This window comes from Salvelinus alpinus, chromosome 17, assembly GCF_045679555.1.
Source record: "Salvelinus alpinus chromosome 17, SLU_Salpinus.1, whole genome shotgun sequence".
Lineage (NCBI taxonomy): Eukaryota > Metazoa > Chordata > Actinopteri > Salmoniformes > Salmonidae > Salvelinus > Salvelinus alpinus.
The window spans coordinates 26,448,112-26,474,466 of NC_092102.1; the positions used below are offsets into that span (position 1 = coordinate 26,448,112).

A 26,355-nucleotide genomic window follows, 5' to 3' on the forward strand; every position below is an offset into this window, starting at 1 on the left:
GGGTTCTGATTCGTTAGTTGTCTTTTTCCATTTAGAATAAATCAGGTCTGTTTTAATGGTATTGTTAATATGAATAACGTTAACATACATATCGGGGGTAGGAGGAATTGGGTTCTGAAAGAAGCAATTCATTTGACTGCTTTGTCTCTGAGCCAATAATGTGATTGAAAAGGAGGCCTAATGTCTGTTATTCACTTTTACTCTGATCAAATCTATAGCTGTTATACTATGGGAAGTAATAAATTGCTACGATGCTTTTGAAAATGAAGGCATTCCTCAACGGTTTAAGGTTTTTAGGCTTCCCTATGTCAAATTGCCGTACAATGTGAAGTCAGGGCTTGATACAGAACTAAATGTTGTTTTGCTTTATAGGAAGAAATGCCTTTAAAGCTCTGGTGCAGTCTAATTTCACTTCCCTCTCCCCTTGTCACTGCGTGTGCTTGAGATGATGGAACCGATAGGACTGGCTGGAAAATGTGAAGTCTTCTTCCCTCGTCCTCTACCTCTCTAAAAATAGCCGGCTGAGAGTGAAGGCAGCACTGTAGAGACACACTATCAGTGGGGCTGCCAGATGTTTCAACACACTCCCACCACCGGAACAGAAAAATCCCCTCCTGAATTAGGCTTGGGTGATATAGCGGGGTATTTTGAAATACCTATGTTTTTCAATACCAAAAATAATAATGTATTATTTTGGGTTTGGGAGCACCCCTGCCTCGCTGGGACTGCGGTGGTATGTGCTATGCTTACTGCTTATAACTAACTATAAGTTAACTATAACTATAAGAAATCTAAGATGTGTCAAATCTAGCTCAGGGCTCCAGCTATGCATTTGGTTTGTTAGCTAAGTGGATAAGATTCTTGGTTACAGCAGATACATTAAATCTCCTTCTGGATCAAGATCCCCGTTGCCTTAATTGTTTGGTGCGCCAAATCTTTTTGGAGGTAATACTGTATACCCAAGTATGGTATAGAAGCGGTATTACTGTATGAAAATCTGGATACCGCCCAACCCTACTCTGAATCAGACTTCTGCCACCATCATAGAGCTCCCCCACAAAGAAATATCACACTTATATCACCAAGGTATACTCCGCCAGCCCCCCCCCCCCCCCCCAAATTCTACTTCTGCCAACATTTATAGAGCCCCACTCATATTTCTGCCACCATGGCTGGGTTAATCGCCATCAGTTTGACCAATTTTGCATGTACTTATTCCATCTCAATTTGAATATTAACGCCCCTTTGTTTGCATTTATTGGACTATTGTAAGAGGATTTACAAATGTATTTTGTCCACCAGCATCTGATATGGTCTAATTTATACAGCCTAGATATCCCTATTCAAGGCATCCTGTAGTTTAGAATACTCACAGTAGGCCTTACTACTCACTTCCACTTTTCCTTGTAAGGGTATTTAGTTAAAATAGCGACAGGTTTTTATGTAGAGTTTGGAGGTCCATGTCTGTATAGCTTTGGTTCTGTGAAAAGGCCACACGCAGGTCCTGCTAACTGGCTCTGACACCAAGGCTCTCGTCAGGGAAAAGACTAGAAGAATTAGAGATATTACCATGACACATTTTTATCAACAAGATTAGGGGGCTAAGTCGCATTGCTTAGAATCAAACATAGTTAGCCCCACGGGCCAATCAGGTGGCAGGTAGCTGATGAGATGTGTCAGGTGTTTGAAGGAAAAGGTCTTGTCATTCAGAAGGTCTCCAAGCTCTTAGGACCCACAACCTGTACGCAAAAGTCAGAGCGAAAGGGAGGTAAGGAAAATCCAGACAGGATGGTAAATGTTTTGTACAACTGTGATAGTCTACACCAGCCATACTCAATAGGGGGACCGCAGTCCAGATCCGGACCTAGAATTGGGTCAACACGGGCCGCCGCGCCCCCCCCCCCTCCCACCACCTGCTTGGGTCACGTGGTGGGAGATTGTTACAACGCCGATGAATTAAAATATCTATCCGGACTTTTGCCACCTAGGGAGTTTGTGTGACCGGACCTTCTCAAATAGAATTTGAGTACCGGTGGTCTACATACAATTCAGAAATGTGGATATTAGTAGGCCGAGTGTTTCTTTAACTGTGAGTTAATGATAAAGGTGGATGTAATGGTTGGCACAAAAGTTTAAAGAAATGCTCTACTTTATCTATTACCTACGTACATTGAAGATTGTCAGCAATTTCCTCCATTGGCTGAATTCATTTACCCATATCGTAGTCAAGCCGGAAGCCTGTTAATGTACGAACACAAAAGACCACAATTTGTCTTGTAAAAATCAATGGCAACTGATTGATACTGACAATGGGCTCTTTATTTTTGTGAACCGTTTGGTAGAAATGTAAGATGAGCATTGTTGCATAGTGCTTGTGGTAGCATTAGTGCTTAGCAGTCTCCATCAGCCAATAATGATCTTCAACCCAGACAGTCAATATGCAGAACTTTCAACTTGTAGCATTTATACCTACACTAATTAGCCTATACGTTTGTTTTTGTATTTCCTGTTCTTTCTCCCGAGAATGTGTCAGGGATAAGCCCGTTGACCAAAGGATTGGGGTCAGCGGGATAGCCACTGCTTTTAGGATCATCAGCAGGTTTTGTCTTAGCCGGATTTGGCTGGAGGAGCTGAATCAACTGTGTCCCAGGATTACAGGGATGACATTGGAAGGAGAGTTCTGAGCCCACTGACCAGGGCCAGAGCATCTGAGAGCTCCACTAGTGCCTGCCCTTCTCACCTGAGCACCTCTGGGCTAGAACTAACTCACAGAACACACTCGGCTCCTCTCGTTTCACGCTCCAGCACTCTCCGTTCGGCAAGCCAAAGGAGGGGTATGTTCTCAAGGGTTTCGCAGACTGAATGGATTTCCGCCAATGGATTTTAATTTAGCCTCAGTTGTCCAGGAATGGCTACCAGCTGCCAAGTGCCAGATGTTTGCCTCGGGTTGGCCAGTGTATAGCGAGGGGGAGAGATTTTGCATAATAAAAATTAAAAAAGTGATCTTTAGCACAAACTAGCTGCAGAATCCTGTTGCTAGGTAACCGTTTCAGGCTGGCAAGGACACATCTTGGGTTCTCTAGAAAGGGTTGGGATTCTGTGATTCACAGTGAGTTTGTGTGTGCCTTATGGATCTTTCAGAGGGATGTTGTGTGATTCTGAGCAGGAATATGCTTTGCTGTGTATTTTACTGAAGCTAGTGTATGCTGAGTCCAAATGGTGAACAATTTCTTCTTCAGTTATTTTCTTGGATGTTACATGAACACCGCTTCAGTTTCTCCTATCTTTCACAGCACTAAGGTATTAGCTTGAACATCTAAAGGCTACCATTTAGAAATAGCAGCTTACCATAACATGGTCTCTGGAACATTCAACCCTACTTGCCCTGAGCTTGTCCGTGCTGCCCTGAGCTTGTCCGTGCTGTTTCAGGAATTGCGTCTCAAGCATATTGAGCCTGTCTCAGGGATTTGGACCGTCACTTTGAGCTGATGGTCTTGTTAGGGCCCCTGTAACAGCTGTTTATTGAGCTGCCTGTGTGTACCAGACCTGGGTTCAGAGAGCATGAGTTTGCCTGGAATTGGGCTGGGTTTGTACTTTTTAGGACGGATTCAGATTTCAAATACAGTTTGAGTACTGCTAAGTGACGGTACCGCTAATTGCTAATAGGAGAAACGGTGTGTGACCAAGGTGTTGACTTTGTCCCTCTTTCTTGCCCCTCAGATCAGCAGGAGTCCCGGCGGCGGAGCGAGGCACACCATTAGCAGAGGAAAATGAGCGAACTGGACCAGCTACGCCAGGAGGCCGAGCAGCTCAAGAACCAGATCAGAGTATGTCCTCCACAATCGTCCTCTCCCTGCTTTCTTCTCATAAATGCATTGGGAATGTCTTTGCAGTGATTTTACATGGCACCACAAGAGGGAACTACAATTCACCAGCTGTCCCGAAAGTCTAACAAAAACATTGTTCTCAGTTGAACATTCCGATTAAAATTTTAGCACTTTAAAATGCTTCAAACTATAACGTACTCCTGCACCTATTTTAGTCACAGCCAATTCTCTCATAACTCGCTAGCTGCTGTGAAATCTCTCTGCAAGATACTTGTAGCAAGCTGAATGGCAAAAGTGAGAACTGTTTAATTTGTGATAAGTTGTCAGTTTTGATTAGGGCTGGAAATGATGATAAGATATAGATATATATATAGCGACTCTTACGATTCTATATGTATTCCGATTCAGTACTGTGGTTTTGTTGCGGTTCCATGGTCCAATCATATTGCTTACTGTCTGCTGCAAAGGGGCAATTGAGCCTTGAGGAAATATGTCTTGATCATTCATGGAAAATAAAAGTGCTGTAAACAAATTGGCTTCCTATTTAAAATGAAGATGGTGCACAACCTATGAAGGAAGAAGTCTGGAGTTTTGGTGCAGGAACAGTCAACTAGCGCAAAAATAGGTTTGCGATTTTGTCAAACCGTGTCAAACTCAAATCGTTTTCATAGTGTATCCTAATTCCGCCGAATGAACATAAACTCACAGGGCCTAGTGCCCCACCTTCCTTGCTTTTCTCATGCGATTGGCCCCACCTTCCATACTGAGTGACGACCGCACTATACCTTCCATACTGAGTGATGACCGCACTATACATGTTTGATCAAAGAATAAGGAATTAGAATAATAATTTAGTTAAGAGCTGTGTTTGAGGCTGTAGTATGATTGGCTTAGCTCTTACCTCCCTGCCTTTTTTCCTTATCCCACTATGATTCAAGGATACAACAATGCAAACACAGATTCAGCATGTGTGTGTGTGTAGCTAGATTTGGGTAGTGTGCTGTGGGTAGATTTAACAGTGAGTTTGTCGAACAAGTTGGAGGAATGTATAGTATGTTAGTGAGATTTAAATGTTTGCTGAGCGTGGTCTGTTCAAGTGTTGCATGAGGTATCCTTGAGGTGCTGTTCTGTTTTGTGTGTCTCATGAATCATGTAATAGCTTGAAATATGTAGCCTTTAGCTAGCTAGTGTTCTTTTGTACACTAAGTGTACAAAACATGAACACCTGCTCTTTCCGTGACATAGAATGACCAGGAGAATCCAGGTGGAAGCTATGATCCCTTATTGATGTCACTTGTTAAATCCGCTTCAGTCAGTGTAGATGAAGGGGAGAAGACAGGTTAAAGAAGGATTTTTAAGCCTGCGTACAATTGATACATGGATTGTGTATGTGTGCCATTCAGAGGGGGAATGGGCATGACAAAAGATTGAAGTGCCTTTGAACGGGGTATGGTAGTAGGTGCCAGGCACACCGGTTTGTGTCGAGAACTGCAACGCTGCTGGGTTTTGCACACTCAGCAATTTCTTGTGTGTATCAAGAAGAACAACTTTGGAGTCAACATGGGCCAGCATCCCTATGGAACGAATGCTTTCGACACCTTGTGTAGTCCATACCCCGACAAATTGAGGCTGTTTGGAGGGCAGAAGGGGGAGGGATGCATGCAACTCAATATTAGGATGGTGATCTTAATGTTTTGTACAATGTGTGTAGCTTGATTGTTTAGTGTCAGTGTGCTACTGCAATGATTAAAAAACAGTTTGTCTATATAGGTTTAGCGTGCCGATTTTGTGTGTCATATGGATTGAGCAACTAGCACTTCCATTGGCACAATAATCTGACCGTTCACATTTATCTTGACTTGAAAGGAAATGGTTTAAGGAACAGACTAGATTTATGTTTGATAAGGGTATATACACTGCTCAAAAAAATGAAAGGAACACTAAAATAACACATCCTAGATCTGAATGGATGAAATATTCTCATTAAATACTTTTTTCTTTACATAGTTGAATGTGCTGACAACAAAATCACACAAATTATCAATGGAAATCAAATTTATCAACACATGGAGATCTGGATTTGGAGTCAGACTCAAAATTAAAGTGGAAAACCACACTACAGGCTGATCCAACTTTGATGTAATGTCCTTAAAACAAGTCAAAATGAGGCTCACTAGTGTGTGTGGCCTCCACGTGCCTGTATGACCTCCCTACAACGCCTGGGCATGCTCCTGATGAGGTGGCGGATGGTCTCCTGAGGGATCTCCTCCCAGACCTGGACTAAAGCATCCGCCAACTCCTGGACAGTCTGTGGTGCAACGTGGCATTGGTGGATGGAGCGAGACATGTCCCAGATGTGCTCAATTGGATTCAGGTCTGGGGAACGGGCGGGCCAGTCCATAGCATCAATGCCTTCTTCTTGCAGGAACTGCTGACACACTCCAGCCACATGAGGTCTAGCATTGTCTTGCATTAGGAGGAACCCAGGGCCAACCGCACCAGCATATGGTCTCACAAGGGGTCTGAGGATCTCATCTCGGTACCTAATGGCAGTCAGGCTACCTCTGGCGAGCACATGGAGGGCTGTGCGGCCCCCCAAAGAAATGCCACCCCACACCATGGCTGACCCACCGCCAAACCGGTCATGCTGGAGGATGTTGCAGGCAGCAGAACGTTCTCCACGGCGTCTCCAGACTCTGTCACGTCTGTCACATGTGCTCAGTGTGAACCTGCTTTCATCTGTGAAGAGCACAGGGCGCCAGTGGCGAATTTGCCAATCTTGGTGTTCTCTGGTAAATGCCAAACGTCCTGCACGGTGTTGGGCTGTAAGCACAACCCCCACCTGTGGCCTGTCTCCTGGTAGCGCCTCCATGCTCTGGACACTACGCTGACAGACACAGCAAACCTTCTTGCCACAGCTCGCATTGATGTGCCATCCTGGATGAGCTGCACTACCTGAGCCACTTGTGTGGGTTGTAGACTCCGTCTCATGCTACCACTAGAGTGAAAGCACCGCCAGCATTCAAAAGTGACCAAAACATCAGCCAGGAAGCATAGGAACTGAGAAGTGGTCTGTGGTCACCACCTGCAGAACCACTCCTTTATTGGGGGTTTCTTGCTAATTGCCTATAATTTCCACCTGTTGTCTATTCTATTTGCACAACAGCATGTGAAATTTATTGTCAATCAGTGTTGCTTCCTAAGTGGACAGTTTGATTTCACAGAAGTGTGATTGACTTGGAGTTACATTGTGTTATTTAAGTGTTCCCTTTATTTTTTTTAGCAGTGTATTTTAAATGGGTACTGGGATCAGTCAAAACTGAGCCTAAATAGGTATAGTTAGAGGTACACTATACAGACCCCTTGTTCCATTTTTTTTTTTTAGTTTACAGCCTTATTCTAAAATTGATTCAATCGTTTTCCCCCCCTCATTAATCTACACACATTACCCCGTAATGACAAAGAAAAAAACGGGTTTTTACAAATTTGTGCAAATTTATATTTAAAAAAACTTCACACTTACATCAGTTTTCAGACCCTTTACTCAGTACTTTGTTGAAGTACCTTTGGCAGCGATTACAGCCTCGAGTCTTCTTGGGTATGATGCTACAAGCTTGGCACACATGTATTTGGGGAGTTTCTCCCATTCTTCTCTGCAGATTCTCTCAAGCTCTGTCAGGTTGGAAGGGGAATGTCACTGCGTACCTATTTTCAGGTCTCTCCAGAGATGTTCGATCGTGTTCAAGGCTCTGGCTGGGCCTTGAGCCTTCAGAGACTTGTCCCGAAGCCACTCCTGCATTGTCTTGGCTGGTTTTCATCAAGGATCTCTGTACTTTGCTACGTTCATCTTTGCCTCAAGCCTGACTAGTCTCCCAGTCCCTGCTGCTGCCCACAGCATGATGCTGCCATTACCATGCTTCAACGTAGGGATGGTGCCAGGTTTCTTCAACCTCATGGTTTGGGTTTTGCTCTGACATGCACTGTCAGCTGTGTGCCCATAGACAGACATACCCATTGCTGATAGGTGTATAAATTTGAGCACACAGCCATGCAATCTCCGTAGACAAACATTGGCAGTAGAATGGCCTTACTGAAGAGTTCAGTGACTTTCAACGTGGTACCGTTAAAGGGTTCCACCTTTCCAACAAGTCAGTTCGTCAAATGTCTGCCCTGCTAGAGCTTCCCTGGGCAACTGTAAGTGCTGTTATTGTGAAGTGGAAAAGTCTCAAGGAGCAACAACATCTCAGCCGCGAAGTGGTAGGCCACACAAGCTCACGGAACGGGACCGTTGAGTGCTGAAGCACGTAGCACCTAAAAAATCATCTTCCCTCGGTTGCAACACTCACTACAGAGTTCCAAACTGCCTCTGGAAGCAACGTCAGCACAATAACTGTCAGGCGTTTCATTAAATTAGTTTTCATGGCTGAGCAGCCGCACACCATCCTGAGATCACCATGCGCAATGCCAAGCGTCGGCTGAAGTGGTGTAAAGCTCGTTGCCATTGGACTCTGAGCAGGGGAAACACGTTTTCTGCCGTGATGAATCACACTTCACCATCTGGCAGTCCAACGGACAATTCAGGGTTTGGCAACAGCCTGGAGAACGCTACCTGCCCGACTGCATAGTGCCAACTGTAAAGTTTGGTGGAGGAGGAATAATAGTCTGGGGCTGTTTTTCATGGTTTGGGCTAGGCCCCTTAGTTTCAGTGAACGGAAATCTTAACACTATAGCATAAAATTACATTCTAGATGATTCGGTGCTTCCAACTTTGTTGCAACATTTTTGGGAAGGCCCTTTCCTGTTTCACCATGACATTGCCCCAAGCGAGTTGCATACAGAAATGGTTTGTCGATCAGTGTGGAAGAACCTGACTGGCCTGCACAGAGCCCTGACCTCAACCCCATCAAACAACTTTGGGGTGAATTAGAACGCCCACTGCGAGCCAGGCCTAATCGCTCAACATCCAGTGCCCGACCTCACAAATGCTCTTGTGACTGAATGGAAGCTAGTCCTCGCAGCAATGTTATTGCGTCAAAGGTGGGACCAACTCCATATTAATGCCCATGATTTTGGATTGAGATATTCATCGAGCAGGTGGCCACATACTTTTGGTCGTGTAGTGTTAGTAAGTGGTAATGTTTATCCGGTCAGTGGGAATGGTAATTGTCTCCGTGATCGCTGAAATTATTGGCTCACCACTTCGATTAATTGAGGTGGATTTCTTTGAGATATGGTTACGTTATCAAAAGCGTTTGTGGGATAAAATTAAGACTTGGCTATTTCGTTCTTTGAAAATTAAATGTAACTTTATTTAAATAATTTTTTTACCTCCAGGATGCCAGGAAAGCGTGTGCGGATGCTACCCTGTCTCAGGTAAGACCCCTTTCCACCTTCACCACTCTGAAACACAAACAGATCCCTTTGAGTGCAGTTCAGACGTGGGGATGGGGAACCACTGAAGTCGACCTCATTATTCAGGATACAGGTGACGGGTCAGGTTAAAGTGTTGTCAAAGCTGAGTAATGGTTAAATTGTGAAAGGCGAGATGCACTGGGGTTCAATGAGTCCACAGCTCAAAGGCTGAGCGTATCTAGCAGCAGAGATAGCTCACTAGAATAGAGACTGCTCTCGCTAGGCTCTGTGTCATCCAGCCAACAAATCCTGGAAGCAGCAGCACCCACTCTATACTTCTGTAAATGCAACATCATGGGAGCTGATAAGGAAAGGCAATGGTTTCACTATAGAGAACCTAGTAAAGGGCATCCCCATTTCCCATGGAGATACACAGCCTATTGTGTCATGGTCATTGATTGTCTCCCCCCCCCCCCCTTCCCTTCCCTTCAGATCACAGCAAACATCGACCCAATTGGCCGAATTCAGATGCGCACTAGACGGACACTGAGGGGGCATCTGGCAAAAATCTATGCCATGCACTGGGGCACTGACTCGAGGTAATCTTATTTAGCCACTTTCTGTCATTAACTAAATAATCCCCCCCACCCCCCAAAAAAGATCTGTAATGGTGTGTGTTTGTGGGAAAAAGTTAACTTACAAGTGTTTTTGTGTGCGTACTCTACAGTCACCTCTGAATATGGTCACAGGAGTGTTTTTGTGTGCGCTTCTATGTTTGTGTCGCATGTGTACTGTGTTTGTGCCGGTATCATTGTGTGTGTGTAAGGGGTGGGATATGCGGGTCGGGAAAACATTTAAAATGGAGTCGTCCTTTGTTCGTGGTGATGCTGGCTGCTGGTCAGTGCTGGTGACTCCCGTGTTCCTGTCCTAGGAGCCCCCAGCCCAGTCCTGCAGCTTTTACCTCACCTCAGTAACCAGCCAACTAATTACAATACCGCAGGTGTGCCGCTTCGCTCCAGAGATGCCACATCCCACACACACCAAACTGCTTTGTCATCTCGCTTTGTTGCTCTGATTCATTTTTATCGCCCCACCCTAATTAAAAGAATAGACAATTTTTAACCGATGAGCTCACAATGATGCAACAGAAAAATTAGTAAAATAGTTATTCCCCAACAGTCACCCCTCCATTTCATATTAACGTGTATTATGGCTGTGACTGTCATGTAATTTTGGATGATGGTAATTCACCGTGATAACAGTTAGAATAGCCAAAAAAATAAAAAATAAGAAAATTCTCCTCCGCTCCTGACTGCATGTGCTGCCATAGAAATATAATGAACAGAACGGAAATCCTCATTCAAGTCAATGATGGCACAATGGGTTGGACTGGTGGTCATTGCAAGTGTACCCATAGGAGCAAAGCAGGAAGTAAAATATGTGCTGTGATTTGTTGATTCAACTGACATTGCAAAAAAAATAAAAATAAACATTGCATGATCCACATCATTGAAATTTACATTCTACATTACCATGACATGTATTGCATCACAATACCAGGCAGCCATTGCGAGTGTACCCATTGCCCAGGCAACAGACTCATTGGCTTATTTCAGCAAGGAGTAACAAAAGTTTCACGTTTTTAAGAGTCCATGTTATGGCAGAAACAGATTCAACCTCACAAATTCCCAGTTGGCCGTTCGTTCCACACACAAAATTATATATATATTTTTTTACAGTTCACTTTATTTTCAGAACGGTTTTCATCCATGACCGTCAGTTATATGGTAATTGTGCCAGCCCTAATGTTTGTCTTTGCTTTGGTGGGTTAAAAAGTCTAATTAGTCTACCTGTAGCGAAGTGCAGCTGTCCAAAGAGAAGGCATAATGAAGAAGTATTGACCCGGAGTCGGGTGCTATTCATACACAGGGTCTGTGTGTTCCTCCCACTGCTCTTTATAGTCCCGTGCCCTGTGGCTCTCATTTAATTGACTCAGTTTATAAAGGGGGGAATTCCGACTCGCCTTATGCATGCGTAAATAGAACATAATTCCCTTTATGCATTTTTCTCTCAATGCGTATTCTGACCTTGAACTTACACATGAGAATAGTATGCTATTCACCTGCTATTCGTTGGGGGTGGAGGTGTCTACAGATACGCCGTAATCTGATCTTGACTTAATGCCCTAATAATTCTACCACCTTTACGCGTGAGAACCATGAATAAGGTCGTGCGAACCTGTGGTTCCAAGTTTAAAGCGCGTCTACTTTATTTTTCCCGATAATCTCCATGCACTGTAATTTTTATAAATTGATAAGAGCTAGCTACGTAAGTAGTCTGTTAGAACGGAATTGTAAATATACACAGCAATTCTTTTAGATTTTACTTTATGATCCCTATAGATGAATGTGAAATCAGAAATATGGAATCAAAATGAAAATCATAACATGACATGGTAGGCCTATCGGGAGCCACCGTCAGTAATACCCACATACATTTATAACTGTCACTTTAGTGTTCGTTTCCTTCGATTTATAGTCTTTACCTTTCCTCTGTGATGTCCGTGTAGTTGTTCCTGAGGGCCGCTAACAATAGTGGATCATATTAGGCAGGGCATAACTTCTTCTTTTTTTTTGTACACTTTCCCGTTTGTAGCTGGTAGTTTTAAAAATCTACCAACCACTCAATGTTTTTTACCAGCCAAAATATTTTTCCCCCTCTAAAATTACAACAACAAAACACATAAACAGATGAGCAAGCTTTGTAATGTTTCTAAAACAAATGTATTACTAGTAAGAAGTAATGTGTAACTTTCAAAATACAGAAATCGTACAGGGATGATTTCAAAATGCATCATACGGGGATGATTTCAAAATGCATCATACGGGGATGATTTCTGTATTTTGAAAGTTACATATAGTATCTTTAAACTTGAGTGCTGACAAGCAAAACATTTTGGGACTATGTCAACAATGGACTAATGAAACAAATACCAAAATATTGTTTTTGAGTGGAGTTTTCCTTTAAGAAAAATGTACTGAAAACCCTATTCAATGCAAACTCCAAGAGAAAATGTTGGCCAGCAAGTGGGAGGGTTTTCAGAGTTTTAATTACATTTATTCAGCACGCACAAGGGAACCACGCCTGTAAAACCTGTTACACACCTGCATAAGGTAAGTCTGAATACGAACTACTGAGAAGTCTGAATTGTGCCCAATGTGTTTGTCAGAGTGGGAGTGCTGATCTAGGATCAGGTCAACATGTGTATGTTATTGTTTTCATTGGTCTGAAAAGGCCAAACTGATCCTAAGTCAGCACTCCTACTCTGAGAGGGTTTATGAATATGAGCCCAGGACTCCTTCAGGTTTACACCATAGATTTATAAACCATAGACTTAGTGAAGAGGAACGCCTTCTAAAGAGAGCGTCCAAGTCTCTCACCCAACCCCCTCAATGATGACCCTCAACGAGACGGTTTGGCGATTGACAGACTATCTCAGCCTCATTTCCAGTTACTTACTACCAGGATTATCTTGGACAGCGTGAGTTTAACTGCTACCTTTCAGGTTGTGCAACACAGCAGACAATATTTACTATTTGTCAAACGCCGTCAACAAGGTACATCTCTGATTCCATTTGGTTGTTTTTCATTCACAACAAAGCTGCAACAGTCACTTGGAATGCCTCCATCTGCGTTGAGGTGCGGTAGCCTAATGGAAAAGCAGAAGTAATCCAAATGCCAATGTGTAATAAGTAAATGCAAGTGAACGGAGCGGCGCTAAGCTAGCAGAAGAGAGCTAGTTAATGTATTCCACTCCTGCTTTATTGCAGGCGTGTTTAAAAAGTTAGATAATAAGCCGCAATCTCCGTTAAGCATTTTACTCACTCTCTGGAGAAACATTGTGGACACTGACACACACAACTTGGTTCAAAGTCAACATTCCACTAAAGTGTCTTTTTCACAGCCTTCCCAAAAGCAAAAAATAAATCCACACGAGCCCGGTTTAATTATTTTAGACATGAACATAATCCCCCCCCCCAAACATGCTACTTTGACACTCCATTTCAAGCAGTCAACAGTTTAGTGTGCAAGAGTTGTAAGGCAAGTGTACCTGAGGCTCTCGAAGGCTGTGTTGTCACTGTTACATAAGGTGTAAGAGGGATTTCTCTGAGGCAAACACTGAAGTGTTTCATCAGCCTCCACTAACAGCACATGATTTCAAACCACATAGACAGGAAGTGTACTGCCAGAGCTAAAGCTAGCAGCTTTCTCTTTTTTAACCCTCTTGCATTTTGACACCCACCACATCCATAATATAGGCGTTAATACATTTATACACCGTATAACTTCAATTAAATGCACTCTCTCAAATAACAGCCTGACCCTTTTTTTAATACCCAGGCAACATCCCAGATTTCAGCAAATAAATTCCAGTTTCAAATAAGTGCCGGGTCAAAATGAATTGTTTACAAAGTTGCCATGTCCTATTATGATGATGGGGATGTTGTAGAGTACAGTGGTAGGTGTGTTAGTATGTGTTAATGTGTGTGTGTGTGTGTGCATTAGCATGTCTGTGTTAGCATGTGTTTATTAGACTGTGCCTCTCAGGTAGGTAGGATTTGCATAAGCTGAGCAGGTCCAAAGGGAACCAATGTGCCCCAACCTCTGTGCATCGAGTGCTGGCTTCTGTGGCGACTCTGTTTTTGATTCGCCCAGATAGCAGCAAGATGCTCCCCGGCCATAAAAGCGCCTGGAAACCACACCGCCCCTAAAATGCAACACATGGTTCCACCCTATGTTCACTGGTTTAATCATTGCTCTCCTTTTGCCCCATAGGCTTTTAGTCAGTGCCTCCCAGGATGGTAAACTCATTATTTGGGATAGCTACACCACAAACAAGGTAAGGCTGGCCTGGCCACATCTTGAAGAATTAAAAGGAAGCTCTCACATTTGAATGCATTTTCTTTTTAGCCTAAAGACCAAAAAATTGACATTTTCCACCATTTGTTTCATGACTGTGACATAGGATATCCAGTATATGTGACATACTTTTGTGTGTATATATATATATATATATATAGTGTACGTGGACACTCCTTCAAATTAGTGGATTCGGCTATTTCAGCTACACCCATTGCTGACAGGTGTATAAAAATTGAGCACACAGCCATGCAAACGCCATAGAAAAACATTGGCAGTAGAATGGCCATACTGAAGAGCTCCGTGACTTTCAGTGCTGGACCACCATAGGGTGCCATGTTTCCAACATGTTAGTTATTCAGTATGACAATGCCCCCGTGTACAAAGTGAGGTCCATACAGAAATGGCTTGTTGTGATCGGTGTGGAAGAACCTGACTGGCCTGCACAGAGCCCTGACCTCAACCCACCAAACAACTTTGGAGTGAATTAGAACACCCACTGCGAGCCAGGCCTAATCGCTCAACATCCAGTGCCCGACCTCACTAATGCTCTTGTAGCTGAATGGAAGCAAGTCCTCGCAGCAATGTTCCAACAGCTAGTGGAAGGCCTTCCCAGAAGAGTGGAGGCTGTTATAGCAGCAAAGGGGGACCAACTCCATATTAATGCCCATAATTTTGGATTGAGATGTTCGAGCAGGTGTCCACATACTTTGGGTCATGTAGTGTATGATCTAAGCTTGGCTACCTAGTAAATGTGGTCCTTGTGGGAATCAATCAGACCCAGAGCCGTGCTCCCTCTTAACTCTCTGCCCGCCTGGTCTCCCTCAGGTCCACGCCATCCCGCTGCGCTCCTCCTGGGTCATGACGTGCGCTTATGCCCCCTCTGGGAACTACGTGGCCTGCGGAGGCCTGGACAACATCTGCTCCATCTACAACCTCAAGACCCGCGAGGGGAACGTGCGTGTCAGCCGTGAGCTGGCCGGACACACAGGTACGATAGTCACCCCTAGTTTCCACAAGGCTACCACAGTGTGTATATATATATATATACACGCACGCACACGCACACACAAAGCCTTCAGAAAGTATTCATACCCCTTGATTTAGTTCACATTGTTGATACAGCCTATATTCAAAATGGTTAAAATGTGTATATATATATTTTTCCCTCACCCATCTACACGCAGTAACACATAATGACAAAGTGAAAACATATTTTTACAGAAATGTTCTGCTAATTTATTGAAAATTAAATAAATATCTAATTTACATAAGTATTCACACTTTGTGGAAGCACCTTTTGGCAGCGTTTACAGCTGTTAGTCTTTCTGGGTTAGTCGTTGCCTTTTCCACACCTGGATTGTGCAGCATTTGCCCATTTATTATTTTCAAAATTCTCCAAGATCTGTCAAATTGGTTGTTGATCATCGCTAGACAACCATTTTCAGGTCTTGTCATAGATTTTCAAGTAGATTTAAGTCAAAATTGTAATCGGACACTTAAAAACATTCACTGTCTCCTTAGGAAGAAACTGCATGGCCTTGGGTTTTAGGTTATTGTCCTGCTGAAAGGTTAATTAATTTCCCAGTGTCTGGTGGAATGCAGACTGAACTAGGTTTTCCTCTAGGATTTTGCCTGTGCTTAGCTCCATTCCGTAATTTTTTTTATCCTGAAAAACGACCCAGTCCTTAACGATTACAAGCATACCCAAAACATGATGCAGCCGCCGCCACCACTATACTTGAAAATATGGAGAGCGGTACTCAGTAATGTGTTGTATTGGATTTTCCCCAAACAATACTTTTGTATTCAGGACTAAAATGTAATGACGTATTTTATTAAATTTCACCTCTTTTTCTCACCCATTTTAAGATATCCAATTGGTAGTTAGTCTTGTCCCATCGTTGCAACTTCCCTCAGGAGAGGCGAAGGTCGAGAGCTGTGCGTCCTCCAAAACACAACCCAGCCAAGCCGCACTGCTTCTTGACACAATGCCGCTTGTGCCGGAAGCCAGCCGCACCAATGTGTCGGAGGAAACACCGTACACCTGGCGACTGTGTCAGCGTTCATTGCGCCCGGCCTGCCACAGGAGTTGCTAGTGACAAGAACATCCCTGCCCGCCAAACACTCCCCTAACCGATCGTGGCCGGCTGTGACAGAGCCTGGACTCGAACCAGGATCTCGAGTGGCACAGCTAGCACAGCAATGCAGTGCCTTAGACCACTGCACCACTCGGGAGGCCTAAAGTTAATTGCTTTGCCACCTTTTTTGCAGTATTACTTTACTGCCTTATTTTTTACTGTCAATTAGGTTCTGACTGTGGAGTAACTGCAATGTTGTTGATCCGTCAGTTTTCTCTTATCCCAGCCATTAAACTGTGTAACTGTTTTAAAGTCACTATTGGCCTCTTGTTGAAATGTCTGAGCTGTGTTCTTCCTCTCTGGCAACTAAGTTAGGAAGTACACCTGTATTTTTGGGTGTATTGATACACCATGCTCAAAGGGAAGTTCATTGTCTGCTTTAAAAAATATATATATATTTTACCTATCTTCCAATAGATGTCCTTCTTTGCGAGCCATTGGAGAACCTCCCTGGTCTCTGGTTAAATCTGTTTTAAATTCACTGCTCGACTGCGGGGCCTTACAATTATCTGTATGTGTGAGGTACAGAGTTGAAGTAGTCATTCAAAAATCATGTTAAACACTTATTGCACACAAAGTGAGTCCATGCAACTTGTGACTTGTTAAGCACATTTTTACTCCTGAACGTACAGTGCATTTGGAAAGTATTCAGACCCCTTTTCCAAATTTGGTTACATTACAGCCTTATTCTAAAATGGATTAAATCATTTTTTCCCCTCAATCTACACACAATACACCATAATGACAAAGCAAAAACTGGCTTTTGGGGAGTTCCATTCAAGGACATTCAGAGACATGTCCCTAAGCCACTTTTGCCTGTGTGCTTAGGGTCGTTGTCCTGTTGGAAGGTGAACCTTCGCCCCAGTCTGAGGTCCTGAGCTCTTTGGAGCAGGTTTTCATCAAGGATCTCTGTACTTTGCTACGTTAAGCTTTCCCTTGATCCTGACTAGTCTCCCAGTCCCTGCCGCTGAAAAACATACCCACAGCATGATGCTGCCACCACCATGCTTCACCGTAGGGATTGTGCCAGATTTCCTCCAGATGTGACGCTTTGCATTCAGGCCAAAGGGTTCAAGCTTGGTTTCCTCAGACCAGAGAATCTTATTTCTCATGGTCAGAGTATTTAGGTGCGTTTTGGGAAACTCCAAGCGTGCTGTCCTGCCTTTTTACTGAGGAGTGGCTTCCGTCTTGCCACTCTACCATAAAGGCCTGATTGGTGAAGTGCTGCAGAGATGGTTGTCCTTCTAGAAGGTTCTCCCATCTCCTGAGAGGAACTCTGGAGCTCTGTCAGTGACCATCGGGTTCTTGGTCCCCTCTGTGACCATTGCCCTTCTCCACCGATTGCTCAGTTTGGCTGGGCAGACAGCTCGAGGAAGAGTCTTTGTGGTTCCAAACTTCTTCCATTTAAGAATGATGGATTCCACTGTTTTCTTGGACCTTAAATACTGCATAAATGTTTTGGTACCCTTCCCTAGATCCGTGCCTCGACAATATCCTGTCCCGGAGCTCTACGGTCTATTCCTTCGACCTCATAGCTTGGTTTTTCCTCTGACATGCACCGTCAACTGTGGGACCTTAAATAGACACGTGTGCTTTTCCAAATCATGTCCAATCAATTGAATTTACCACAGGTGGACTCCAAGTTGTTTAAACATCTCAAGGTTGATCAATGGAAACAGGATGCACCTGAGCTCAATTTCGAGTCTCATAGCAAAAGGGTCTGAATACTTATGTAAATAAGGTATTTCAGTTTTTTTTCTTAACCTGTTTTCACTTTGTCATTATCGGGTGTTGTGTGTTGATCGTGAAAAACATTTATTTAATCCATTTTAGAATAAGGCTGTAAAGTAACAAAATGTGGAAAAGGTGAAGGGGTCTGAATGCTTTCCGAATGCACTGTATTTAGGCTTGCCATGACAAAGGGGTTGAATACTTATTGACTCAAAACATTTCAGCGTTTTCATTTTTAATTGATTTGTAAAAATGTTGGAAAACTTAATTCCACTTTGACATTATAGGGTAGGCCAGGGACAACAAATATCTAAATATAATAAATTTTAAATTCAGGCTGTAACAACACAATGTGGTAAAAGTCGAGGGGTGTGAGTATTTTCTAAGGGCGCTGTACATGCAAACACACACAGCTAGCTCACCTGTGACACATGATAGACCATGGTTAACCACCAGTTTACAAGACGGGTATTGTTTATGCACAAGATTTATTTTAAATGAACCAGTACCTTGGAAGTCTTGAATGCTTTCAATACCACTGCGATTTTAGTCTCACATGACAGAACCCATGTCTGTTAGCTCACTGTGAAAAGGCATGTTTGTGTTATTGAGTGGGTTCTGTTGTACTTGCACACCCTTTCGGTGGTAAGGCCTATAATGTACATACTGGGTCAAGGCCTGTAATGTAGTTCCTCCTTGTATCTTTAGACCATTTCCCCTGTGTTTTGTGACTGCTGCTCAGTGCTGACTGTCTCAAATCATGTCTGATGACTGACTGACTTAATTCTGCTGTCATCCAGGTTACCTGTCCTGCTGTCGCTTCGTGGATGACAACAAGATTGTCACAAGCTCTGGAGATACCACATGGTGAGTGGGGGAACTGTGCCTGCCTGCCCCTTCCCATTTTCACTGAGTGGATATGCCAGCTCTACACTGTTTGTTAAAATTGAGGTTAAACGCAATGGCGAATATCTGAATGCATCCCAAGAGTATGACGGAAAACAGTCACTCCAAACTCAAACTTTATTTTTTTCTCCCTGCCTCTCCTTCCCCCAGTGCTCTCTGGGACATTGAGACGGGCCTGCAGACGACCACGTTCGCCGGCCACACCGGCGATGTCATGAGCCTGTCGCTTGCGCCCGACACGCGGCTGTTTGTGTCCGGGGCGTGTGACGCTTCCGCCAAGCTCTGGGATGTCAGAGAAGGAATGTGCCGACAGACCTTCACCGGGCACGAGTCGGACATTAATGCCATCTGCGTAAGCCAATCACACGATCCGACCACCGGTCAACCTGTGTAGCTACACTTCCATTCAAAACGGAGCCTCACACTCTAACCTACGGCGTCAGTATCTTTTGTCACTAGCTTTTCGGCAGAAGGCTTACCACGCCAGCGGTTTTCAAATCAAGTTTATTTTATATAGCCCTTCGTACATCAGCTAATATCTCGAAGTGCTGTACAGAAACCCAGCCTAAAACCCCAAACAGCAAGCAATGCAGGTGTAGAAGCACGGTGGCTAGGAAAAACTCCCTAGAAAGGCCAAAACCTAGGAAGAAACCTAGAGAGGAACCAGGCTATGAGGGGTGGCCAGTCCTCTTCTGGCTGGGCCGGGTGGAGATTATAACAGAATATGGCCAAGATGTTCAAAATGTTCATAAATGACAAGCATGGTCAAATAATAATCAGGAATAAATGTCAGTTGGCTTTTCATAGCCGATCATTAAGAGTTGAAAACAGCAGGTCTGGGACAGGTAGGGGTTCCATAACCGCAGGCAGAACAGTTGAAACTGGAACAGCAGCAAGGCCAGGTGGACTGGGGACAGCAAGGAGTCATCATGCCCGGTAGTCCTGACGTATGGTCCTAGGGCTCAGGTCCTCCGAGAGAGAGAAAGAAAGAGAGAAGGAGAGATTTAGAGATAGCCAAGATGTTCAAAATGTTCATAAATGACAAGCATGGTCAAATAATAATCAGGAATAAATGTCAGTTGGCTTTTCATAGCCGATCATTAAGAGTTGAAAACAGCAGGTCTGGGACAGGTAGGGGTTCCATAACCGCAGGCAGAACAGTTGAAACTGGAACAGCAGCAAGGCCAGGTGGACTGGGGACAGCAAGGAGTCATCATGCCCGGTAGTCCTGACGTATGGTCCTAGGGCTCAGGTCCTCCGAGAGAGAGAAAGAAAGAGAGAAGGAGAGATTTAGAGATAGCCAAGATGTTCAAAATGTTCATAAATGACAAGCATGGTCAAATAATAATCAGGAATAAATGTCAGTTGGCTTTTCATAGCCGATCATTAAGAGTTGAAAACAGCAGGTCTGGGACAGGTAGGGGTTCCATAACCACAGACAGAACAGTTGAAACTGGTTTCTTTTGCATTCAGACATACAGAGACTTCAATACGGACATTGTATATACACTAGCATGCTTAAGGGTGGTTTCTGTGATACTTGTAGAAGCGTGAATGTGGACATGCTACATCCGCATCTATTGTCCCTTGTGTATTTAGTATGCATGGTCACTTGGTCAATACCAAGCACTTTACATTATGAAAGGGTGAAGTCACTACCAATGTATAGCACCCACCTTGATAATGCCATGGCAACCATTATGCACTAGCTCATTACACACTGACACATATACCGCACGTAGAGCGATGAGGAAGTATGAGGTTTGGTCTGATAATACCCATCTCCCTCTCCCCTTTTTCCCATCCCTCCCAGTTCTTCCCCAATGGTAACGCCTTTGCCACAGGCTCAGACGACGCCACCTGCAGGCTCTTTGACTTGCGCGCCGACCAGGAGCTGATGGTCTACTCCCATGACAACATCATCTGTGGCATCACCTCAGTGGCGTTCTCCAAGAGCGGCCGCCTGCTGCTCGCCGGCTACGACGACTTCAACTGCAACGTGTGGGATAGCCTCAAGGCCGACCGTGCAGGTGACCAGCGGGTGTGAGGGTTTTAGTTTTTTTTTACGCCCAAACCACAGGTCTAGGATCAGAGCACAGTACTCCCAAACCTTAATGGTTAGGGGGGAAAATGTTTAACTGACCCTAAATCTATGGGCCACTTCATCATACTTTGAGGCGACCATGATGACGACAGTCGGGGGTACAGTGGAGGAGCAGTGGTCAAGCTAGGTTCTGGATGTTATTGCGAAAATAATCAGCCAAAATGCTGTAGGCCCGTACAGCTCCCTGTAGTGGAACAGGGTGGAATGTAGCTAGTGGAGCCAGGGCTGGTGGAAGGGGGAGGTGTTGAAATGGACTAGATGTGGTTCTAGTGGTGTGAGGAGTCCCCGAGGGACATTGATTTAGAGCACCTAGTGGTCTCTGTGGTACAGAAATGACTGGGGTTCAGTAGGTATCAAATGACAGCAGGGTTACTTTATTTGAGCACATCGGTGGTACCGTCTGCAGCCACGTAATGGGTCAGTTTTGTAGCCAGGCTAGTTCCTCAAGCACAGCAGGGATACTTCAGACATGCAGCATTACTAGACAGAAGATATAAAGCAGATTGAACAGGAGAATTCCCAATTATCCACCCTTTTCCAGAATTGAGCAGTTAGACTTCCTGTCGTTGATTCAAAAGCATAGGACTGATGTAAGCATTGGCTAGAGGGAGTTTTCACTGTTAAATCCATGACAGCGATTGTACAGGTGAAGGCTAGTTTGTACAGCAGCAGGGTTTGTGGATGAGGCCCCTGCTATTTAGCCTGCTCCAGCAGTTGATCTGCTCCCACAGAGGCATGAATTGTTCAGTTATTTTGATTACATATGTGGTCTGGATAAGAGATGGGATGGGTCTGCCACACACACACTTGTACTAGCAACATTTTCTAGTAACTGAGTTTACCAATATACAACAGAATAGAACTGGTACACAGCCAGGTCTTTAATGGAATCATTTATTAAGGGTCAAACTGAGTGAATAGAGAGTGGTGTTGGCTAAGCGTGTTGTGATCTCATGGTCTGACTTCTATCCGCTGACACTGCTCTGTCCCTAGGTGTCCTGGCTGGACATGACAACCGTGTCAGTTGCTTGGGTGTGACTGACGACGGCATGGCCGTGTCAACAGGGTCCTGGGACAGCTTCCTCAAGATCTGGAACTAAAGTCTGAAGGTAACTGCACAGTGCAGCCGCCCTTCCACCACAAGTGTGCCCGACATGCCATGGCACTCTAAGAAATATCGCTGATTTGCTCCACATTTATTTATTGATGCTTAAAGGGATACTTCGGTATTTTTTCATATACACTCTATATACGAAAGTATGTGGACACCCCTTCAAATTAGTGGAATTGGCTCTTTCAGCCACACCCATTGCCGACAGGTGTATAAAATCAAACACACAGCCATGCAATCTCCATAGACAAACATTGGCAGTAGAATGGCCCATACTGAAGAGCTCAGTGACTTTCAATGTGGCATCTTTGTAGGATGCCACCTTTCCATCAAGTCAGCATGTCAAATTTCTGCCCTGCTAGAGCTTCCCTGGTCAACTGTAGGTGCTGTTATTGTGAAGTGGAAATGACTAGGAGCAACAAGGGCTCAGCCGTGAAGTGGTAGGCCACACAAGCTCACAGAACAGAACGTCTGTCCTTCGTTGCAACACACTACCAAGTTCCAAACTGCCTCTGAAAGCAACGTCAGCAATGTAACTGTTTGTCGGGAGCTTCATGAAAGGCGTTTCCATGGCCAAGCAGCCGCACACAAGCCTAAGATCACCATGTGCAATGCCAAGCGTCGGCTGGAGTGGTGTAAAGCTCACCGCCATTGGACTCTGGAGAAGTGAAATCACGTTCTCTGGAGTGATTAATCACGCGTCACCATCTGGCAGTCTGACAGACTGCCCGACTGCGTAGTGCCAACTGTAAAGTTTGGTGGAGGAGGAATAATGGTCTGGGGCTGTTTTTTATGGTTCGGGCTAGGCCCTTTAGTTCCAGTGACGAGAAATCAACACTACAGCATACAATGACATTCTATGAAATATCTGTGCTTCCAACTTTGTGGGAAGGCCCTTTCCTGTTTCAGCATGACAATGCCCCCATGCACAAAGCGAGGTCCATACAGAAGTGATTTGTCAAGATTGGTGTGGAAGAACTCTACTGGCCTGCACAGAGCCCTGACCTCAACCCCATCGAACACCTTTGGGATGAATTGGAACACCGACTGCGAGCTAGGCCTAATCGCCCAACATTAGTGCCCGGCCTCACTAATGCTCTTGTGGCTGAATAGAAGCAAGTCCCCGCAGTAATGTTCCAACATCTAGTGGAAACCCTTCCCAGAAGAGTGGAGGCTGTTATAGCATCAAAGGGGGGACCAACTCCTCGATCAGGTGTCCACATATATTTGGTCATGTAGTGTATGTCTCGGTGTCCAGTATGAAGGAAGTTAGAGGTAGTTTCACTAGCCAATGCTAACTAGCGCTAGCTCAATGACTGGAAGTTAACCTTTCATTGCTACCCATCCCGGATCCAGGAGCATCCTCATCAAAAAAGCTGACTAGCATAGCCTAGCCTAACGCGACAGGGATATCATATAATATAATTTTCATGAAATCACAAGTCCAATACAGCAAATGAAAGATAAACATCTTGTGAATCCAGCCATCATTTCCGATTTTTAAAATGTTTTACAGCGAAAACACTATGTATTTCTATTAGCTAACCACAATAGCAAAAGACTCAACCGCATATTTTCACAATTTTTTCTACCGCATCGGTAGCTATCACAAAACCGACCAAATAGAGATATAATTAGTCACTAACCAAGAAACAACTTCATCAGATGACAGTCTTATAACATGTTATACAATAAATTTATGTTTTGTTCGGAAATGTGCATATTTGAGGTATAAATCATAGTTTTACATTGCAGCTACCATCAAAAATATCACCAAAGCAGCCAGAATAATTAGAGAGCAACGTGAAATACATAAATACTCATCATAAAACATTTATGAAAAATACATGGTGTACAGCAAATGAAAGATAAACATCTTGTGAATCCAGCCAATATTTCCGATTTTAAGTGTTTTACAGCGAAAACACAATATAGCATTATATTAGCTTACCACAATAGCCAAACACACAAATGCATTTATTAGCAGCAAAAGGTAGCGATCGCAAAAACCAGCAAAATATATAAAATTAATCACTAACCTTGGACAACTTCATCAGATGACAGTCTTATAACATCAGGTTATACAATACACTTATGTTTTGTTCGAAAATGTGCATATTTAGAGCTGCAACCCGTGGTTTTACATTATGAAAATGTAGCATCGATTCCCCAGAATGTCAGGAGATATTTTGGACACTCACCTAATCTGACCAAAGAACTCATCATAAACTTTACTAAAAAATACATGTTGGATAGCAAATGAAAGATACACTGGTTCTTAATGCAACCGCCATGTTAGATTAAAAAAAAAAAAAAAAAAACTTTACGATAACAAACAGCTTACGTTATAGCGAGACAGCGCCCGCCAAAAACGGCAGATAATAGAAATAACATTTTCCACAGAAATACGAAATAACATCATAAATTGTTCTTACTTTTGCTGAGCTTCCATCAGAATCTTGTACAAGGAGTCCTTTGTCCAGAATAAATTGTTGTTTGGTTTTAGAATGTCCTTCTCTCCTGTCGAATTCGCTCCACAAGGCTAGCCATGTGGCGCGAACATGCCCATCTTCTCTTGACGCATAGAACGGAAAACTCCAAAAGTCCCATTAAACGTTGAATAAACTGATGAAACTCGGTTGAAAAAAACCTACTTTATGATGTTTTTCTAATATGTATCAAATAAAAACAAAGCCGGAGATATTAGCCGTGTATACCGAACGCTTATCATAAGACAACATGGAGGTACTTCCCGCGCCTAGGTAGAGAAAGGAAATTCTGGTCACGTCATTCCAAGAGCTCTTGTTCGGCCTCAGATCAAGCTAGACACCCCATTCCACCTTCCACTGCCTGTTGACATCTAGTGAAAGGCGTATGCAGTGCATGCAAATCCATAAATATAAGGCAATTGAATAGGCAGGCCCTGGAACAGAGCATGGTTTTCAGATTTTTCACTTCCTGCCTGGAAGTTTGCTGCAAAATGAGTTCTGTTTTACTCAGATATAATTCAAACAGTTTTAGAAACTTGAGTGTTTTCTATCCAATAGTAATAATAATATGCATATTGTATGATCTAGAATAGAGTACGAGGCAGTTTAATTTGGGCACAATTTTTTACAAAGTGGAAACAGCGCCCCCATATTGACAAGAAGCTTTAATGGGTATATGCTAGCAGATATCCATAGGCTTCCAGTCTGCGCTAACGTTAGTTAGCAATTGAGCTGGTGCTAGTTAGCAACTTCCTTCAAACTGCACGCAAAGACAACTGTATCCACAAGTTCATCTGACTCAGGTGACGTAAATAAAGGGCTTCATTGCCAAGTATCCCTTTAAATGTAATATGTGTATATTGCTGTGTTTCTACTCTGGATATAATTTTTCAATTGGAAAGGTTCCAAAATATCTGGAGGGGGACATTAACTTAAGTGCATATAAACATCTCAATATGATTTACAGTAACATAGACACCGTAAAGTAAGACATGAATGCATGGTTGAGTTGAATAGGAATGTATTTGTACTTGCTCTATGTCCTGGGTGACCTTTGTTTCTCCTGATTGTTTCATTATGCCCTATAGTTCCTCTATAAATGCCATCTAGTTCCTGTACAGCTATGTCAGTAACCAGAATGAGATAATTACTCCGCTGAACACTATGCAGATAAGCTATATGAAACTATAATTATACTGAATGGAAACTGGACAATTAGCCTGTGGTTTCAAATTAGTTACTGTGTATTCACATGTAACAACAATAAGTAAAGATGCCATGTAGTTGCTCTTCATAAAGTGGGAATGCAGTCTGTCAGATAAAATGGGTTTCTCATGAGGGAACCATGTACCAGTTTAACTTGGATGAAGATAGCTGAGGAACGGTCAGCTCTGTTATATCGAGGCGGAGTTGAGTTTTGATAACTGGTCATGGGATTTGCTAGCAACAACATTGAGTCACAATCAGTCGACTCTTGTAAAAAAATGTCAATTCTATAACCGCCTACTGTACCTATGTTTGTCCTGTACAACTGTGGTCCTTCATACTTTTAATGAATGTGTGTATATGTATGTATGTATTAGAGGTCGACCGATCTAATTGGAATGGCCAATTTAATTAGGGACGATTTCAAGTTTTCATAATCGGAAATCGGTATTTTTGGACACCGATTCGGACGATTATTATTATAGATTTTTTACACCTTTATTTAACTAGGCAAGTCAGTTAAGAACACATTCTTATTTTCAATGACGGCCTAGGAACGGTGGGTTAA

At 43.5% G+C, this 26,355-nt stretch overlaps 1 protein-coding gene across 2 annotated transcripts in view; it reads left to right on the top strand.

Moving 5' to 3' along the window:
* Positions 1-26,355, top strand: part of LOC139542593 (guanine nucleotide-binding protein G(I)/G(S)/G(T) subunit beta-1-like) — a 56,768-nt gene that overhangs the window by 26,177 nt on the left and 4,236 nt on the right. For both annotated transcript variants that reach the window (XM_071348203.1, XM_071348204.1), the window contains 9 exons: positions 3,721-3,827; positions 9,162-9,200; positions 9,672-9,778; positions 14,016-14,079; positions 14,928-15,090; positions 18,772-18,838; positions 19,028-19,229; positions 20,691-20,907; positions 21,975-22,090. In XM_071348203.1, coding sequence (XP_071204304.1) covers positions 3,771-3,827; positions 9,162-9,200; positions 9,672-9,778; positions 14,016-14,079; positions 14,928-15,090; positions 18,772-18,838; positions 19,028-19,229; positions 20,691-20,907; positions 21,975-22,081 — 1,023 coding nt within the window. In that variant the 5' untranslated portion in view covers positions 3,721-3,770 and the 3' untranslated portion in view covers positions 22,082-22,090. The remainder of the gene's footprint in view (positions 1-3,720; positions 3,828-9,161; positions 9,201-9,671; positions 9,779-14,015; positions 14,080-14,927; positions 15,091-18,771; positions 18,839-19,027; positions 19,230-20,690; positions 20,908-21,974; positions 22,091-26,355) is intronic.